A 20,521-nucleotide genomic window follows, 5' to 3' on the forward strand; every position below is an offset into this window, starting at 1 on the left:
AGAAATAAATAGATGTTGGCGGAGCCGATTAGCATATGGTATTAATTTTTTCTTTTACTTCACTTTTGCTTAACTTAATTTTCTTCTTCACTAGTTTTTTTTTCTTTTTTGCCATGCTTTCGTCACTTTCATCTGCAGGGTGTTTCAATAGAAACCTGTCCAAGGAGCTTTGTTTCTTCCTCCCTTTTAGAATGTTTCTGAAATGAGTTAGGCAAGTGTCATTAAACAGCACCGCTGCACGACCAGTTGCAACTTTTTCAGGATGTTTCTTTTCAATAAAGTCCGAAACTTTTTTCCCACATTGCCAACACTTTCTTTATCTCACTTGAAAAGATAACCTCCTCTGCCTCTGCAGTTGTACCAATCTCCTGCAGAACCTCTGTATGTTGCTGCATGTGTAGTTCCGTCAACTCCTCCATCGTCAGTTCCTCGGAATGTGCGGCGACAAGGTCTTCGATGTCTCCTTATCCAACTGCCTCAAAAACTGCCTGGTGACCCACGCCTTTGGGTTTGCCCTCCACATAACCTGCAGTTTTTCTTTTAAAATCTTACGTGTCTTGAAGTCTCTGGGGTTTTCTGAGTGGTATACGAGCAGCAGCTTGATCTTGCAGTCGCCACTCGCATTTGCACACAGTGCGAGGATCAACCTATCCTTTATGGGCTTGTGACCTGGCATCTTCTTTTCTTCTGCTGTTATGTAAGATTTGCTTGGCATCTTCTTCCAGAAGAGCTCTGTCTTATCACAGTTGAAAACGTGTTGGGGGGGGGGATGTATCCTTTGGCTTCAATCAATTCAGCAAAAGTTTTTACAAATTCCTCAGCTGCCTTAGAATCAGAGCTCGCTGCCTCACCATGCCTGACAAGAGTGAATGCCTGTCCTTTTTCAGAAATTTTCGAACCACCCACAACTGGCTTTGAACTGCTCTTGTGAAGCCTCCTGTGCTGAAGTATCTGGGGTCTGCTGCAGCACATCTGCGAAATGGCTCGTGCTGCCTTCTCACAAATTATAGTCTCTGTCACAGTGTCTCCTGCAAGCTGCTTCCCTGTTAACCAAAAAATCAGCAGGTTCTCCATCTTTTCATGGACAGAGTTGTGTAGCTTTGAAATAATTTTAACGCCCTTAACTGGAGTTATAGCCTTTATCGAGTCCTTCTGCTTCAGAATAGTACATATCGTAGTGCGATCGTACTGCGTTGCCAAGTCTATTACTCTTACGCTTTGCTCATGTTTGTCTATTATCTCATGCTTTAATTCCATGGATATCACCTTTTTCCTTTTCTCACCACTATTCTTTACACTCGCCTTCTTTGGACTGATGGTTATATGAAAAAATTAACTAAATAACTGTACATACAAAAAAAAAAACACAAAATTAAAACTCAACATGACAGAATGAATGAATGAGTGAACTGAATGATGCACAAGACTTGGGAATCTAAGCAGAGTGGTGGTTGTGATGTCACCGAAGCAGGCTCGTAACTCAAGGCAAAATATCAACCTAGTGATGGCTTGTATCTCAAAAAACTTGTATGTTGGGGCACTCGTATCTCAAGGTACCACTGTATTTACAAACATACAAGTGAAATATTACTATTACATTTCATGTTCACAACAATGATTCAGTAAAAAATGCTAAGTAAATATTTTTACATAAATTTATATACATAAATTAATAATAATAATAGCAACAACAACAATAATAATATTAATAATATTAATGCTGTAATTATATTCTTTGCAAAAATATTTGTCTGCGCGGTTAGCCTAGTGGCTATGTGCTTCGCAACCGTATGTCTGGGAAAGGAGTGTCCCGAGTTCAATTCCTGTTGCCGACGTGAGGAGCTTAAGGATCTTTCTCAGACATAGCCAAGTTAGCTGGTCTTGGACAGCATGGTTTTTCTCCCCAGTTTATCTGGGGTTTTTCCTCCCACAAGCACGCAAACCGGCCCTATGAACACGAGATACAGCCATAGGATATACCAGGAGGCATAGGGATAGTCACCTTATCCTTGGGATGGGTACAACTTTGAAGAGCTCAAGTCAGCTCTGCAACAGGCCAGTAGGCCTAATATGTAGTAGGGAGAAAAAGAAGACAAAAATATTTACAATACCTTTATTTACAGTGCTATATTTACAATAAGTGAAATCTTTTTTCATTTTATCAATATTATTTCAAGATGAAGTATAGTGTAATTGCATGCATCCTTGAAGCTTGTATTAGGCTCATTTGAGGATGACATTGCATAGTTATTATATATTATTTTGTTGCTGTGTTGGCAATAGTTCAAATATATGCCAATGCAACAAACTGTAAAAATATTTTAAAAATAGCATCAACATAATAACTGAGAGACAAACACAGTTTAATAGAAGACAACTCTAAACTGCTCCAAGAACTCAACTCTTAAAATGCAGAACAAACTTTTAAATCAACAACAACAACAACAACAATATAAGGAAGATCATATCAGAGACAGTATCCCTGAAACTACATCAGCAGAAAACCTAAGCAACACAGCAGAATAAGAAAGATAGTGTAAATAGGCAGCATAGGGTAGAGTCAACTCTAAAGCACAGACCTTTAGAATAATTTGAGGAATGCCACCAGAGTCAGGATACTTTTTGATATCCATTGAGCAAACTTTTTCTGATCTCTTTATGGCAAAAGATCAAATGCAGTGTTGAGTGTTTGGAATGGATGGGAGACATTTACTGTAATCAGCTATGTGCTTTTTCTGTGATGAATGATGCAATAGTGGTAGTAATGGTAGTAATGTTGGGTAGAAGTTATGGCTAATAGCTTTGGCTAGAGCCCAGAAGGCATGGCTGCCATTTGGACAGAATGCAAGTTTCCTGCTTTTAGCTCTCTCAAAATCAGTTTTTGATGTAGTGATAATTTTTTGCAGTTATTATGGGCCTTGGTGTTATCGTCAAGAACTGAATAGTTCTTGACATGATGTTTAGGTCCTCCCTCAATGAGTCTAAGAACTCATTGAGGGAGGACCTAAACATCAAGCTATACTGCCTAAATATTATTATTATTATGGGCAAATCCTTGGAGTTGCCCGTAATAATAATAATATTTAGGCAGTATAGCTTGAAAAGTACAAAATGAGCAATTATGGGAGATTTTTACTATAGCAGTATAAATTGTGAAGAAGAAATATTATCTGGTAGTAAGAAAATGGAGTTTCTGGAATTCTTGATGGACAAATGTCACAAAAACATTTTTGTAGAGTTCAGGAGTTTTGGATTTGATCCTATGATCACAGGATCTGAAATGTCATCCTTCTCTTCCTCTCCCTTCCAAGTTAGTGAGAGTGACCATGTAGGCCTAACTTTGAAGATGAACAGACATGAAAATTTCAAAAAGAAAGAAATTATGTCAAATTGTAAGGCATATGTCTTAGATGCTTGGATGTTATTGATGCTTGGATGTTGATTATCACTCATGTATGTTTAGTGGAGAAACCCACATCTAAAGATAATAATTCAGTAACTAAATTTATTTACCTAATCAGATTATTAAGCCAGTATTTAGCTTTGGTCACTAAGGCATTTTCTTGGATACAAATAAATATAATAAACACATGCACACAAGTAGACCAGCAGGAAAACAAACACAGACTGATTCTAAAAGGGAGGCTCCTATAGTCCTAACTGGCATCCTCTATGGGTGTAAAAATTAACATGAGTGCATGGGAACCAGTGAAGAAATATTTATTAACTGACTCCCATGCACTCATGTTAATCCACTTGAATCCAATTAGTCATCCACTTTACACCAAATTGTGAAAAAATCAAATCTTAATGTAAAGTGGATGACTAATGAAATCTAACAAGATCTGAAAATTAAAAAGAGATTTATGGAAAAAGAATAAAGAGAGAGAGAGAGATAGGAGCAGTTGCATGAGCAATATAAGACTCAAGCCAAGAAAGTGTAGCATACATCTGTTAAGGCTTAAGTGATCATGCTGGAGGTTTAATAGAGTATTGACAGCACTAAGAAAGGATTAAAAACTAATTTTAATTAAATTATAATTAAAATATAATTTTAATTAAAAATTAATTTTAATTTCAGACACATCTAGGTGATGTGCCCTCTAGTTGCAAGCAGCCTAGGATATAAAACTGGGAGCTCTGACAATTATTTTTTCCCAAATTTTGGGAAGTTTCATGCATCTATATTTGTTTAAATTAGGCTGATTTCTGAGTGCCACTACAGATTCCAAAAACAGTTTTTCTTTTTTAAATTTACTATAATGGAGCATGGTCGTTTACTTCTAGAAGATCCTGTGAGTGGTATCCAATACATGGTCTGCAAGACCAGATTGACCATAGTTGTGATGGCAGATGTAAGATTTGTGTTCATCTAAATGGATGGTGGCTAATCTACCTGTCTGTCTGAAGTAAGCCAACTTTCAGTAACAGGGTACATTTATATACAACAGCCATAGAGAGGAGGGAGCAGATGTTTGGTAGAATGGATAAGCGTGGCAAGTTTCTGGTGGGGCTTAAAAGCTGTGTAGAGGTTGTACTTTTTTAAAGACTTGGCTCTTTTTTCTGATGTGCCCTGGAGGTAGGTAATGGTGATGGCATTTCTGAAATCCTTCTGAAGGAATGGGGGAAGGATTGATTACTTTTTTTTTAATTCCATAAGCAGGATAGTCATTGGATAAGAAGGTGTTGTGTATGCAGTTGAGTTCCATTGAAAGAGAGGTTCCACTGGAACAAAGATTATAGGCTCTATTGGTTAGAGTTTTAATAATGCCATGTTGAGAGGGGTGGTGGTGGGAAAGTTTGTGAATGTATCCGACTATGTGAGTGGGCTTTCTATATTCAGTGAAGAAGAGGTCACCATTCGGAAAGATAAACTATTTTATTTTCCTTTTCTGTTGTAAATGGATTTGTTGATGTGGACTATCGCCGACTAAGAAAGGAGTCTTACTTTGAACAGACAGAGAGAGATCAGCTATTATCTGTTTAGATGAACACAAATCTTTCGTCTGCAATCATGACTATGGTCAATCTGATCTTGCAGACCACGTATTGGATACCACTCACAGGATCTTCTGGAAGAAAACCACTATGCTCCATTATAGTAAATTTAAAGAAAAGAAAAGACTGTTTTTGGAATCTGCAGTGCTTCAGAAATCAACTTAATTTAAACAAATACGGATGCATAAAACTTCCCAAAATCTGGAAAGAATAATTGTCAGAGGTCTCAATTTACATCCTAGGCTGCCTACAAATACCCATAGAGGGCACCTCTTAGACAGAACACCCACGTGCTTCACTGAGTATTGTGCTGTCTTCGTGTGTGGGTTGCAAGTGTAATTTCTACTCCTTAAAGATATCTCAGTGACTGAGATGAAATATTGGAAGCAGTAAAATTAATTTTTAATCCTTTCTTAGTGCTGTCAATACTCCATTAAACCTTCAACATGAATGTGTAGTATAGTATAGTATACTGACTAGTATAGTAAGGAAGACAAAAGTAGAACAAGAGTACTTAATACTCTGAATGTTAATAAGGCAATGAGACTGGACCGATTTTTACCATATGTTTTAAGAGAGCTCCATTGATCTGGCTGTCCAATGAAAGTCTAGCTACTGGGAAAGAGCCCAATGAATGGAAGGAAGAAAATTAATGAGAGATTATGTACAAAATTGGGCAGATTAAGAGTAATGTTATCTGTGAGGATCAGCATAAATTTGTTAAGGAATGCTCTAATTTCAGTAATATGATTGCCTTTTACTATTATTATGGCTACTCTGTGGAGTCCCTAGACTCATCGAGGGAGGCCCTAAACATCATGATAAGTGCTATCCAATGTTTGCGCAGAATCTATCATACTTTGCTTTTAACTCATTCACAGTAATGGTACCCACAACAGATTCTAGCAACCTATTCCATTCATTCACCACTCTCCAAGCAAAAAAGTTGGTTCTAACACCCTTGCTAACGACACTGTTACTCAGTTTCCAAAGATGGCCCGTAGTTCTCCAACACCAGCCTATTCAGAAAAATTTATTCTGAATTAATCTTTTAAAAGCCCTTCAGTAATTTGTATGTCTCAATCATATACCCCTTTTCTGCCTGTCAACAACTTTTCTATAACCCACAAATCTTCAACCTGTTCTCATGAGGTTCATTCCATAGACCTACTACCATCTTGGTCACTCGCCTCTGGATCCTCTCCACCTCTTCCTCAATGCCAAGAAACCCTGGCACCCAGATCTGCATGCAGTAATCAAGATGGGGGCTTATCAAGCCACCTCTTCTTCATCAAGAAACCCTGGTACCCAGATCTACATGCAACAGTCAAGATGGGATCTTATAAAGGCTAGATAAAGAGAACAATAACCTGCTTGTCAAAGTATTCTTCAGTTACCAAATAATCTGATGAGCTGCTTTAGCCACATTTACTATGTGCCCCCTAAAACTAACTCCCTATCCACTAATACCTCCCAAATCTCTGGCTTCGTCAATTTCCTGGAGTACAGTTCCAGGTATAGCTGGTAATCTTTTCACCCAGAAATACATAACCTTACACTATGCCACATTAAACAACATCCATTCTCCTTTGTCCAGTCTGCCAATCTGTCCAAATTATACTGCAAAATTTTAACATCATCTGTATTAATTACTGCTCTACCCAACTTTGCATCACTGTCAAACAACTGAACAGTTCCTCTCAGATCCTTTCCTATATCATTAATGTACAAATTGAACAGTAGCGGTCCAAGAGCAGAAACCTGCAGTATGTCACTAGTCGCAGGCCTTTTTTTTTGCTCTATTCCTGAATAAACTACACTCTGATATCTCTCCATCAACCGCCTCACCAATTCTATATCCATCCCTATGTGCTGCAGTTTACTGATTAGAATTCCATGTGGTATTCAGTCAAAGGGTTTTGCAAAATCCAGCAGTATCACTGTAAATCCATTACCTTTATCCAACTCAGCTGTCAATGTATTATAAAATGTGAGCAAGTTACTGAGACATGACCTACCCTTCACAAAACCATGTTGCCCCCCCCCCATCCTATTCCCATCTATCAATTCCTGTATTTTGCTCTTAACCAACTTCTCCAATACTTTGACAACTCCTGATATGCTGATCCGTCGGTAATTTGCTACGTCAATCTTGGATCCTCCTTTATGCAATGGAACTATTTTCACTTCTTTCCACCACCTCAGAATTAACTCAGAGCTGAGACTTAGATTAAACAATATAGTCAAGGGCACTGACAATTCCCTAGCAGCTTCGTGTAAAATTCGAGCTGGTATACCATCCAATCCCACAGCTGTATTCATATTACTATTCTGTAGTATGCTATGTGCCTCCATTTCATATATCTCAGTTCTCACATGACTTTGCCTTTCTTGTTCCTGAAATATCATCACCTGGATAATATATGCTTGCAAAGTGTTCACTTAGTAATTCTACTTTTTTGACTGATTCAGTTACCTCCCTACCATCGGCATTCATTAAAATCATTTTGCCATAAACATTCTTTTACTTGTAGTATATCTTTGTACTGCACTGCCGATTTCCTTTCATACTCTGCTTTTGCTTTTCTTACAACACTGGTTACTCTTCTTGCGTGTCTGCTGGTCACCTTTCTCCTTTAATTTCCTCCACAAGTGTTTCTTTTTTTTGTAACTCTGCTCCAGCTTAATGTTGGTATTCATCCATTTAACTCCCCTCTAGATTTATTGTCCTGGCTCTAGGTATGCAGTCTGCTATTACTTCCCTCAAACACTCTTTTACTACTTCCCATGCACTATCAACATCCAACCACTGCAGTTTCACATGCCATGGGACTGATCCAAGCAATCTCTTAAACGTGTCTTACTTACCATACCTGTAATTCTACATATCCCACTCTTAACTAAAAATTCCAATTCTACACATTTAGCAACCTCCCAGGTCAAGACTATATGATCACTCTCACCAATATGACGGCAATGTGCAGTCTATTAATCATATAACCCTTGAACTCCTAGTATATTCCATCACATGCTGTCTGGTAATTATTCCTTAGTAACTGCATAAATTCCGTTTGTTTCCTCCCATGTGTCCTCTCCTCCTTCCAATCTATGTTCCCATAGTTGAAATCCCCCAATAATAATTACCTGCCCTCCATTCATTGAGCCTATTTGCCGATACATATCCCATCATCTTTTCCAAAGTAACAAGAGCAGTTGATGTGTGAAAATAATATAATGCTTTTTTTTCTTTTTTCTTTTTTTTTGATATTACAAATTTTTGATATTGATAGGAAAGTGATAATTAGGTTGTGGCATATAAGTTTAGATATCAGGTTAGTAAACTGTACCAGAGATTGCCTGTCTGATTAGAGAGTTGTGTAAGAGGGAGAAGTACCTAGGAAGAAGGAGGTCATAAGTTGGGTTCCACAGGATTCAGTACTTGGAACCCTACTGTTCAATTACTGCCAAACCTTTATATCAATGATACTGTCAATAGATTGCAAGGGAAAAAAAGGCTATTCGGTTGTTTTCAAATGATGTGGAAGGATTATGAATGATAGTGTTGCTCATGACTCTTCCATAGAATTTGAATAAGCTAAGCAATTGGGCTATTCAAGGGAATTCAGCTTAATGCAACTAAATGTAAGGTCTTGACATTGGGGTGGGGTAAACTATTAATGAAAAGTTGCATACTTTATTGGTGGACAAGGCAACAGATCAGTAATGATCAGCAGAAGTTTAGAGAACATACTGCAAAGGAAGTGAAGATAACCCAGAGAACTGCTGCAATACTAAGAAGGATGGTGACCAGCAGTGATAAAAGAGCGGTGATTCCATTGTATAAGTTCCTGATCAGATCTAGTCAATGGGGAATAAATTAACCTTGGAGCTGATACAGAAGCAGATAACAAAAATGAAATCAGAACTCTATGATGTTAATCATGCAGAGAGATTGACAGCATGTAGCCTACAGAGTTTGGTGGATAGAAGACAAAGAGATATTATTATTATTATTCTAGTAGCAAGGCTTATACATAACTGGTAATTAGCTTACCAGTTATGTATAAGCAAGTTATGCAGAAGCAAATGGGGATGTGAGTTCAATGTTGCAAAATGTAAGGTTTTAAAATTTGGAAAACAAAGATGGGATGCAGAATTTATGCTTGGTGAGAATATATTGTTGGAAGTAGAGGAAATTAGAGATCTGGGAGTGATAGTGGATAAGGATCTAAAATTTAGGGGACACATTGCCAAAATTGTGAAAACAACACAAAGACTTCTGGGAATGATGAGGAGGACACTGACGTGTAGAAGTAGGGAGATTCTTGTTCCATTGTATAAGGCTTTGATTAGGCCACACATGGACTATTGTGCCCAGATTTGGTCACCTGGTTTTCAGAAGGATGAAGAGATGTTGGAAAGGGTCCAAAGGTGACTGACTAAGGTAGTTTCTGACCTCTGGAATGTTGAGTATGAGGAAAGATTGAAAAGATGTAATTTGCAGAGTCTAGTAGAGAGAAGGAAGAGGGGAGATATGATAGAGACCTACAAGTTGGTAAGGGGTTGTTATAGGATCAATGGTGGAGAAGTTCTGCAGAGAATAGTGGGAGATCAGGGGAGAACCAGAGGTCATCCCTGGAAACTGTATAAAGAGGGTGTGAGTAGGGGAGTGAGAGGCAGGTTTTTTTCGTGCAGAGTTGTGAATGATTGGAATGCCTTGCCTGAGAGTGTGGTGTCTGCAAGGAGTTTGAATGTGTTTAAGACCCGGTATGATGAGATGTGTGTGAGATAAAAGGACCTCCTAGATGAGTCTTTGACTCCATGAGGTCTTGTTTAATAATAATAATAATAATAATAATATAAATTGTATGTATAATTAAATTGTATGTATATGTATATAATTTATTTGACAGATAATAAACTATTATTATTTAAAGTATTATTTATATTATTATTATTATGTGACACCTCCAGGAAGTCCAAATACTCATCGAGGGAGAGTGTGCCAACAGCACTGAACGATTAAAAATCCCTTCCAACTACTAACCGTGCTCAAACTTGCTTAACTCTTTTTGTGAGCCATTAGTAGCAGAGGCTCTACCAATCAACCAACCTTTGCTGGCTGTTCTTTGAACTGTTAAGAGGTAGTTGCAGTATTGCTATTGAGGAGATCTTTTGTATGGTAGAAAAAAAGGAAAGAAGCAAGAACAACAAACCATCCTTAGAAGTTGCAGCAGAAGTAAGTAAGTAAGAGGGTGAGAAGTGACTTTACTATAGGGTGTATTTGAAGGGTGGATGGACTATGGAACTCATTGTTTCCTGAAAGTGTGGTGAATGAGTAAAGGAATGGTATAACTTTGCATTGTCTAAGGCGAGCCTCCCACAATGAGCTTTGTGATTCCAATGATGTACTAATTAATAAAAATATGTTCCTAGGCAATTAATGTTAGGAAAATGCTATAAGACAATTTATGAGATTTTATCAATTTAGGAAACAAAATGAAGATTAGAAATTTACCTTGAAAATGGATCTACCTCCACTGTTCCAATAACTGCTGATTGATTGATAAGAAGCTGGGGCTCACTTTGGTGATTTAAATTTAATTTCCAAATGGTGCTATATTTGCCATTTTTTGATATTTCTGACCAGTACAAGAAACGCCCAATCCAGTCAACACTTAAACTTGATCCATTATTAGACAATGTTCTTATCTAAAAAAAAATGTAATTAATTTTTCACTTTTTATAATGGTATATTATAAGAAGTAGTTAAACTAAAAGAAAAAGATTAAAGATGCCAAGAAATTATATTCTTGGTTTAATCCTTTATCCAAGTGTAAGCAAACAAAGTTTGCACGTGAAGTAACGTCACGACTGGGCAACTCATACATAGAGACTAATGACTTCACATCACTTGCTTTAGTATCCCATAATGTAAAGCACATATCCTTACAGATATGTATAATGCTATGCATTATGGGAAGGGTTGCTACCCAGACCAGTTTCAACCTTTATTGAGGTATATTTAAGTGTGAGAATACCTCTCCAAAAACTCGTGCAATCCCTCAGATTACTCAATAATGAGTGACTTGAAGAATCATTTAACTCAGCAGTAGTTCCACTCAGTGACAGGCTCACCCCACCACCAAACATAACCCTCATATCTCAGGGAAAGCAACCATTTCAGCACAAAAGCATATCAGTGGGAGCCAGAGCCAGAAGTGTTACCAAAGTTGAAGTAATGCAGAAGTCATATTTCCACATACAAGTAGCCAAATGGTCACACCTTATTACTAAAATACTCTGTATTAGAGACTCACACTAAACTGTAAACACCAAGGTGGGGGGGGGGGGGGGAAGAGGGAACTGTTTATCTTTTGTGGATGGTAACCAGGGTAGAGATTTTGTTGATGGTGAAGAATGTAGAGACTAAACCTGTATCTTTTCAGGATGTTTGCAATCATCTCTGAAGCTTGTGATGTATGGAATAGGGCCTGAGCGTACAAGATCATGGTTCTGGGTTAGGCTTGTAAGTGTCCAGGATGCATTTAAACTTCCTTGAAGTGAAGCTATTCTGTAGTATGATGCATTGAATGGTGCTCAGTTGTTGTTGGAGAGCTTGGTAGCAACAAGATAGCATTTTCAAATCTTTTCTCTATTGAGCAAAGATTTAAAGATGCTTTTTTTTTTTGTTTTGTAGATGATAGTGGGTTGAATCTTACGTGCAGTTACCTGTAAGGGTAGGTTTACAGTGAACAGATGTTGTAAGTATTCCAGATGGGGAACAGGAAAGGAGGATGTCCAGGAAGGCAGATTTTTCATCCTTTTCTTTTTCCATGGTGAAACCGATGCATGGGTGTAGGCTGTTGATTTTGGTTAAGAAAATCAACAGAGATGGCAAAACATTGTCCACGTAGCATATCCAAAATCTTCATTCTGTATATGGCGAAGCCATTCTTTATAATAATACAGAATGGCTTCACCTAAACTTAAAGAACTTAAAGTAACTTAAAGAACCCTGAACCTGTACGCACATCCCTATTCTATATATGACAGGCATCTTGGAGGCATGTTACGTATCATTTCATAAATAGTCCCACATAGGAAATCATGACACTACTGGAAGACAAGCTCCAGAAAAGTTACATCATTTCTAAATTAAAAATTCAAGCTACTTTGTATATAAAAACATTCTTTATACCAAATTTTATTTTTTTAACGGAAAGAATGTCAATGCTAGAATGTTGTAGCAGCCTTAGAGATAAGCACAGAATGTTGTAGTATTCAGAAATAGTCTCAGCTTTTGGAGCTTTATAATCATTTACTCCAAAGGAGAAGATGAAAATCCAGGAGAAGGTACTGTAGAAGGTCTGCACATGCCTGATTGGTCTGCAATATTTTATGGATTTTTGAAGTTGTATTGCTTAAATAGCAGAATTTTAAGACTGGATGCCCAAATTCTCCATACTTCTTTGCCTTAGTTGAAGAAATCCCTTTTTAACTTCTTTGTATCGGCTGGACCAAAAAAATTGCACAGGCTTACTACATAATTGCTTTACTTCAGCTTCTGTGATGTCTGTAATATTTATTATGTAAACTGAGCAGAAAGGATTATGGTTTTGAGTACTATGACTATGAAGGAAAGGAAAGTAACCCACTTTATTTTCCAGTTTCAATGTTCTTATATGTAAGTTCCTGAACTGGTAATATTGGGTAAGTGGAGAAGGGAATACCAAGTATAATGAGGGGTTCTCTCTCTCTTAGGGGTTAGTCCAAAAGGAATCCTCCAAGATACCACTTTCCAAAAACTAATAATTTTGTCTTGTCTGCATTAGCAGTCAATCCACTGATTTTGCTGAATTTTTCCAAAATACCAAAAAAGATCCATATGGAATCATTATCAGCATATGCTAATCCCTTATTTTCCTTCAGAGGGGTTCTCTCTCTCTCTTAGGGGTTAGTCCAAAAGGAATCCTCCAAGATACCACTTTCCAAAAACTAATAATTTTGTCTTGTCTGCATTAGCAGTCAATCCACTGATTTTGCTGAATTTTTCCAAAATACCAAAAAAGATCCATATGGAATCATTATCAGCATATGCTAATCCCTTATTTTCCTTCATAGTTGAAGGATTTGTTATTCCTTGTACAGCATGTGTATTGTCGACTTCCTGTAAGAAAGGTTTCAAGAACCAATTCAAAGAGCAATGGATCATGAGGGCAACTTGCTTGAATTCTTTTTGAATTTTGACAGGAACCCATTAACTAGGAGGCAGGTAGTTGAATTAGTATTAGGCTGCTTTAATAATGGATAGTAGCTTTTTACCCACACCAATTTGCTGGAGGATGTGGAACAGAGAGGGATGCCAGACATTATCAAACGTTTGAGTTAGATCTACTGATAGCACTGCCACTGGCTGCTTTTTCGTATTAACTAAGCAGAGTAGATCATGTATCAGAAACAGATTAAATTCTACTGCTCGGCCTAGAAATCCATACACCTGTGTGCTTTTAATTATGTATCTCATTCCCACTCTGAGCCTGTTATTGATAATGCAGGAAAATATCTTGTAGTCAGTATTAGATAGAGAAATAGGTGTCTGGCTGCTGATTAAGGGGTGATCGCTATTACGTTTTGGAATGAGGATGGTACAGCTTGCTACACACACACACACACACCAAAAATTAAACAGTATAACTAGAATGAGAAGAATAAAATCCCAGGGGTCACGGTAAACTTCTATCCCTAGACCATCAGGTCCTGGGATTTTCTTGTCTGGCATTCTTTATAGGCTGTGATAGCTTCAGATGCTGTAACATGTCTGTCAAGCCCATTTTGGATATGAATAGGAAAGCCATTAATGTTCCAAGAGTTACAATTTTCCACAGTAGTATTGTCTTCAAACAGATTTTTGTAGTGTTTCTGAAAGTAGTTAGTCAAGGATGTCTTGAGTGGTGGACATTATTATTATTATTATTCAGGCCTCCATGGAGTCAAAGGACTCATCGTGGGAGGTCTTTTCTAAGAAACACAAGTCTATCAAGACTCATTGATGGAGGTCCCTCCTAGGAAACACAAAGTCTATCATATCACTCCTTAAATGCATTGACTGTTCTCACTCTCACTACTCCATCAGGCAATGCATTCCATGGTTCAATCACCCTCCATGCAAAGGAACCACTACTCACCCTCTTTCTCACAGTTTCCTTTTGTAACTTCCAGGGATGGCCCCTTGTCATGACTCCTTCCTGCGGTTCAACCAAGCAAAAGAACTCCCCAGTGTCAACCCTGTAACCACCTCTGAACAGTAAAAGTCTCAATCATATCACCCCTCCTTCTTCTATCCACCAAACTCTGCAGTCCACACTCCCTCAGCCGATCCTCATAACTAACATGGTACAGTCCTGAAACCATCTTTGTTATCTGTCTTTGTACTCTTTCCACAGTTAATTTATCCACTTCAACTCCTGGGGGACCAGATCTGAGAACAATAGTCTAAGTGTGGTCTGATCAGAGTATTATGCAACGGAATGATAACCATTTTATATCTGCAGGTCAGTGTCCTTCTCATTATAGAAATCCTCTGCATTACCTTCACTACCTTTGCAATATGTCCCCTAAATTTCATGTTTCTATCAATCATCAACCCCAGATCTCTTGTCTCTCCCTACTTCCTCCAGTATAATTCCCCCCACAGAGTATGCAGTGTCCCATCGATGTTTCCCAAATCTCAAGACCTTACATTTTGCTGCATTAAACCGATATCCCAATTCATTTGCCTATCTATCTAGCTTATTCAAATCCTCTTGCAGGGCTACCACATCTGCACTATTACTAATAATTCTTTGCAGCTTCACATCATCTGCAAACAACCGAATATCCCGTTGCAAACCACGGACAATGTCATTGATATAAATGTTAAACAATATAGGCCCCAGTACTAAGCTCTGTGGAATCCCACTTGTAACCTTCTGCCTCTTTGATATTGCTCCACCATACACAACTCTCTCTGATACCTATCGGACAGCCAATCCTGAATCCAGTTGACCAATCTGACATCCAGACCCATGTGCTGCAACTTGAATATCAGCTTATCATGTGGCACCCTGTCAAATGCCTTTGCTAAGTCTAGGAAAATGGCAATATATGCCTTTCCCTCATCCAATGCTCTTGTAACTTTATCATAAAAGGCTAGCATATTGCTAAAACAAGAGTGCCACTTCACAAATCCATGTTGACTCTCATAATAACATTACCCTCATCTGCCCAATGCTGTCCCTCACTAATTTCTCCAAGGTCTTAACATCAACTGATGACACACAAACTGGCCTATAATTAGACACACTTCCAGTCTGCTACCGCCCTTATGCAATGGCACTATCTTACCTTCCTTCCATTCCATGGGCACCTTTCCTGCAGCCAAACTTTCATTGAAAAGCCAGGTCAAGGGCACTGTCAGTTCCTTAGCACATTCTCTCAAACTCATGGTGAAATACCATCCAGTCCCACAGCTTTACTGACATCCAGAGTACTCAGTATGTGGAACACGCTCTCCTCCTGCACCTCTAAACCTCGAACCTGCTCTATCCCTCTAGTATTCAAATTGACTCCTCCAGGATGAAATACTCCAATAAAGTGTTCATTGAACAATTCCACTATGACATCTGCATCAGTCACTCTATTCCCATTTTTATACCACAATGTCATTCTTCCATGGTCATTTCTCCTCCTACTGGCCACATAGCTAAAAAATTCCCTAGGATTTTCCTTGGATCTAAGGGCCAATCTTTTCTCATATTCCAGTTTCACCTTCCTTACCATACTAGTCACTCTTCTGGCCTGTGTCTTATATTCTTCATGCATCTTCTCTTCACCTGTCTCTCCTTATATCTCTTCCATAGTCTCTTTTTCGCATGTAGCTCCTGTTTAATATTGTTTGTCATCCACTTTACACCAAATCGTGTCCTCTTCTTCACTTATGGAATGCAGCTTACCATTGCTGCTGACCAATATTCCTTCACAATTTCCCACACACTAATGATATCCTGGCCTTCCAATTCCTTCCTCCACAAAACTTCCCGAAGTTGATATCTAAGACTATTATAATCACCTGCTTTATAATTCCACATACATTCCTCTCTCTTTGATACTCCTGCGTGTCTATTCATTTTCCAAGTCAAAACCATAGGGTCACTCTCTCCAATTGGTGGGAGAGATGTCATCTCAGTTATTATCAGCTCTTCTGATGCTATAACCAAATCCAAAACTCTTGAACCTCTTGTTCCCTCTGTTACATGTTGCCTAAGACATCCCTCAAGAATTCTAGAAATTCCATTCCCTTATTGCTACATGCATCTTCCTTTCCCCAATCTATACGGTTGTAGTTAAAATCTCCGATAACAATTGTTCTTCTTGCACTTGCCATGCACAACTGTCTCAACACATCCTAATCCCCACCCTCTGTGCTCCTTGGTCTGTAGCAACACCCAGTGGTGAGCTGTAAGGGGCTCACGCGAGCCCTTTGTTAAATTTTTCTCAAATTTGCGAGCCCCCTTGTTCTTCTTGTTTACTTTTTTATTATTTAAAAAAAAAAAACTTTTTTGAAACACATTAAGCGACAAACTCATACCGTAACCTAACAAAAATTAGTCTATTGTCACTAATTCTCAAAATTTAGTCTACTCTCAGTCATTGAAACAATAATTCCAAATATAGATTATTTGGAATTATTGTTTCAACTTCTCTATAATGAATGCGCCCAAGTTTGAAAATAAAGCACATGCGCTATCTTTACCCTTCTCCCTTCTGGTAGCCAATAGTATGGTAAAACCAGTAGCCAATCAAATGTTTTAGTAATAAAATATTATCAAAGATTTCATTCTTATTATATTTTTATAGTTAAAAAATGTTTTTCTTATGTAAGATAATTTAACACAGTTGATTGTGTGCAAATATTTCATGTTTAGATCATGAAAAATTTGTTTAAAAATGATAGCCTTTAGAGATTGACTGTTCTCTCATACTTTTTGATTGGAATTTGTACACAAGCTGTATTAATAAAAGTCTCCACCACACACCATATGCTTTCAAAATCATTAGTGTCACAGCCTTCCAAAGCCTCCACTCTTAGAGGACATAGGTCGTCACTTATCATAAGCAGTACTCCGTCACCATTTTTTTGCAGGATAGGAAAGGAAAGCATGGTGGAATGCAGGATATAATAACAGGAATAGCAACTTCTATTCCTGTTATTATATCCTCTTCTGTCAACCACGTCTCTGTGATCCCAATAATCTTTGGCCAGGCTGATGCTATCAGTGCCAGCAATTCCTCTCCTTTATTCCGAATACTCCTGGCATTGGTATAAAGCATAAAAATGCCATTGTTTCTATACCCAGCATTATCCCCACTAGACATTAGACTCCACTGGGCTCAGCATTACCTGATGTCGTCCCCCTTCTCCCAAGTGCCCATTCCCACAAGAGCAAGAGCACATGCCACCCCTGCTACCATCCACACTGGGACACACACACTGACTCGTTCAGAACAGCAATCTCTCCAGATGCCTACATGCTTCCTAATTCAAATGCAGGCGGTCTCTCGCATACAATTCCTCTCTGCTCTCAAACGCACTCCAAGCATCCACATATTCGAATCCTCTCTTCTAACACATTCTCACTATTATGCTATTCAATATCACCGCTATTCTTCTCAGCTCGACATTATCATACCTAGGACACACACACTATCGTTCCTCTCTGTGTCTTCTTTTGTACAGCTTCAAGCAAGAATCTCATATCTCTCGCAGCCCTATTTACACCACTACTCAAGTCATTTGTTTCCACCATCACAATCATCTCATCCACCCTTTCACCTCTCTTAATTGCCATAGCCACACTTTATATCGTTCCTCCTGGATCCTATCTTGAATCCATGCATCTCCTATCTTGAACACCACGGATCATTGAGTCCCCATACATTACACCTCTTACCACCATATTCCTCGATTGCTCACATGCATCCCTCATTCTCTCTCTCTCTCTTGTAACAGTTTCTCTCTGTGCTCCCCTACTTACCTGCCTTCCTGCCATCACTCTAACTCTAGTCCCTGTGCTCCCTTGCATTCCTCTCATTCCTTCTCTCCTGCTGTTTCCATTCTTTCCTCTTCTAAGAAAGCGTCTTCTCATGCCGGGAATCAAACCTGGGCCTCGTCTTCACCATCAACATAGATTTCAGTGATAGTCCTTTTTTTGTGGAATTTAGTGAATTGTCCATTGAAGAATGCAGCTGAAGGGCTATCTGCTAAGTGGTGCTGTATTCTTATTTTAAAATTTCTTTCTTCTAGTTGTTTCTGCCTTTCCACTTCTATCTCTATGTTAATGTTTCTAATGATGTTATGATGTTGCTACATTCTAAAGCATTGCATTAGTTAGCTATGAGCCAGCTTCTCTCTTTATACAAGTCTTTCAACTATTTTTGTTTTGAGGAAAGCTTATTCCTTTCCCCATTCAATCATATTCTGTTTTACTGCTTGTTTGAATTTTAACCATATATCCCAGTTCCAGGTAACATTATTCCAATCTGAACAGAGAGTCTGGAATTTAGTTGAAGAGATCAATGTAAAATTTGGTGGAAGTCTCTATGGTCAAGAACTGATCTCTACTTTTTATGCAGTGGAACTTCAGTCCACTGCATAAAACAAATTTTATTTGTTTTATGCAGTGGACTAAACAAAATTTAGATAAAACAAGTTTTATCTAAATTATCCTATCTATAAAGGAAGAAGAAAAGATATAAATTCAATCAAGACGAGTACCAACACCTTGATTCATATACATGCAAGCCTGTATATGAATAAATAGGATTGTGAATCCATACATCTACTAGTTGTCAAGCATTGTCGAGACATATTTCGAACTGTGCGTATCCCACTTTTCCACTCCTGGGTGTCCTGTTTTATCTAATGTGGGATGTTCAATACAATTCCAGTCTTCAGCTGCTATGATGTAGTGGGCACTGCATAAATATGGCTCCAATTCCTGGAAGAATTTCATCTAACTGTTCCATTGGATGGAGCATAAACATTTATAAACCTTATTACACATCCAGAGTATTTCCAGTCTATTGTCAACACTCTTCCTTCTGCATCCCTTTCAATATTACTGAATGACCCAAGGAGGGGGGAAGAACAAGAATAAGAACTCCTATTCCAGCCCTGTTAAATCTTCCAAAGCTTCAATAAGAAAGAGGTGGATATCTATCTTAATGATGGAAGTTTTTCACTTGGCTATGCTACCAATTATATATTTAGTTCAATTCTTTATCCAAGTGTAAGCAAACAAAGTTTGCACCTGAAGTATTTTCAGGACTGGGGCAGCCCCCTTCCCTTAATGCATAGCATTATACATGTCTGCAAGGAGATGTGCTTTGCATTAGGGGTTACTAAGGCAAGTGATGAGAAGTTATACCACCTTTGCCACGAGTTGCCCCAGTCCTGAAAATACTTCAGGTGCAAACTTTGTTTGCTTACACTTGAATAAAGGATTAAACCAAATATATAATTGTTAGCATAGCCAAGTGAAAAAACTTCCATCGACATATCTCTAATCCATAGAATTTTATTTGGTAACTGGTACATGGAAATATTACTTCTCCATTACTTCCACCTTAGTATCACAACCTCTGAGTCTGGCCCCCACTGATGAGACCTCAATAAAGGTGGAAACTGGTCTGGGTAGTGACCCCCCCCCTCCCTTAATGAATAGCATTATACATGTCTGCAAGGAGATGTGCTTTGCATTATGGGATACTAAGGCAAGTGATGAGAAGTTATACCACCTTTGCTATGAGTTCCCCAGTCCTGAAAATACTCCAGGTGCAAATTTTGTTTGCTTACACTTGAATAAAGGATTAAACTAAATATATAATATAATATCATGCTTTAGTTTCTCCAAGAAACTAAAGCCTGATATTATGTTTCTCTCCAAGAGAAACATAATATATAATGTGCAAATATATAATGGGTATCTATCTGTTAAAGTTTTTATATCTTTATGTCTGCATAAGTATGTTTCTTGGAGAGAAACATACTTCTGCAGATATAAAGATATAAAAATATATTTCTTGGAGAAAAACATAATATCAGGCTTTAGTTTCTTGGAGAAACTAAAGCCTGATATTATGGTGTAGCATAAGTTTCCATATAGCTTCTTGTTTAATTTGCCAGTGAAATCCTGATACATTTAATAAGGCAATGCAGAAAGGAGATGTTGTCACTTCACAACTGGGCTACTTGTATACAGAAGCTCACATGCAAACTTTGTTTACTTACACTTGGATAAAGGATGAAACCAAGAATATAATTTCTTGGCATCTTTACCTTATAGTATAACCAAGTAAAAAAACTTTCAACATCTATATCTAATCCAGAGTATTTTAGTAATAAGGTGTGACAACTTTTGACTACTTGTATATGAAATACGACTCGTGCATTTTTTCAACCTTGGTATCACTTCCAGGTCTG

The 20,521-nt window shown here is 38.0% G+C and overlaps 1 protein-coding gene across 1 annotated transcript in view; it reads right to left on the bottom strand.

Annotated features, from left to right (window-relative positions):
• LOC150094345 (proto-oncogene tyrosine-protein kinase ROS-like) overlaps positions 1–20,521 on the bottom strand; it is a 719,271-nt gene that overhangs the window by 260,547 nt on the left and 438,203 nt on the right. The window contains exon 25 of the mRNA XM_090412445.1: positions 10,517–10,710. Coding sequence (XP_090268571.1) covers positions 10,517–10,710 — 194 coding nt within the window. The remainder of the gene's footprint in view (positions 1–10,516; positions 10,711–20,521) is intronic.

The sequence above is a fragment of the Typopeltis vanoorti genome, chromosome 22 (genome assembly GCF_054136105.1).
Source record: "Typopeltis vanoorti isolate ZY-2024b chromosome 22, IOZ_Tvanoo_1.0, whole genome shotgun sequence".
Lineage (NCBI taxonomy): Eukaryota > Metazoa > Arthropoda > Arachnida > Uropygi > Thelyphonidae > Typopeltis > Typopeltis vanoorti.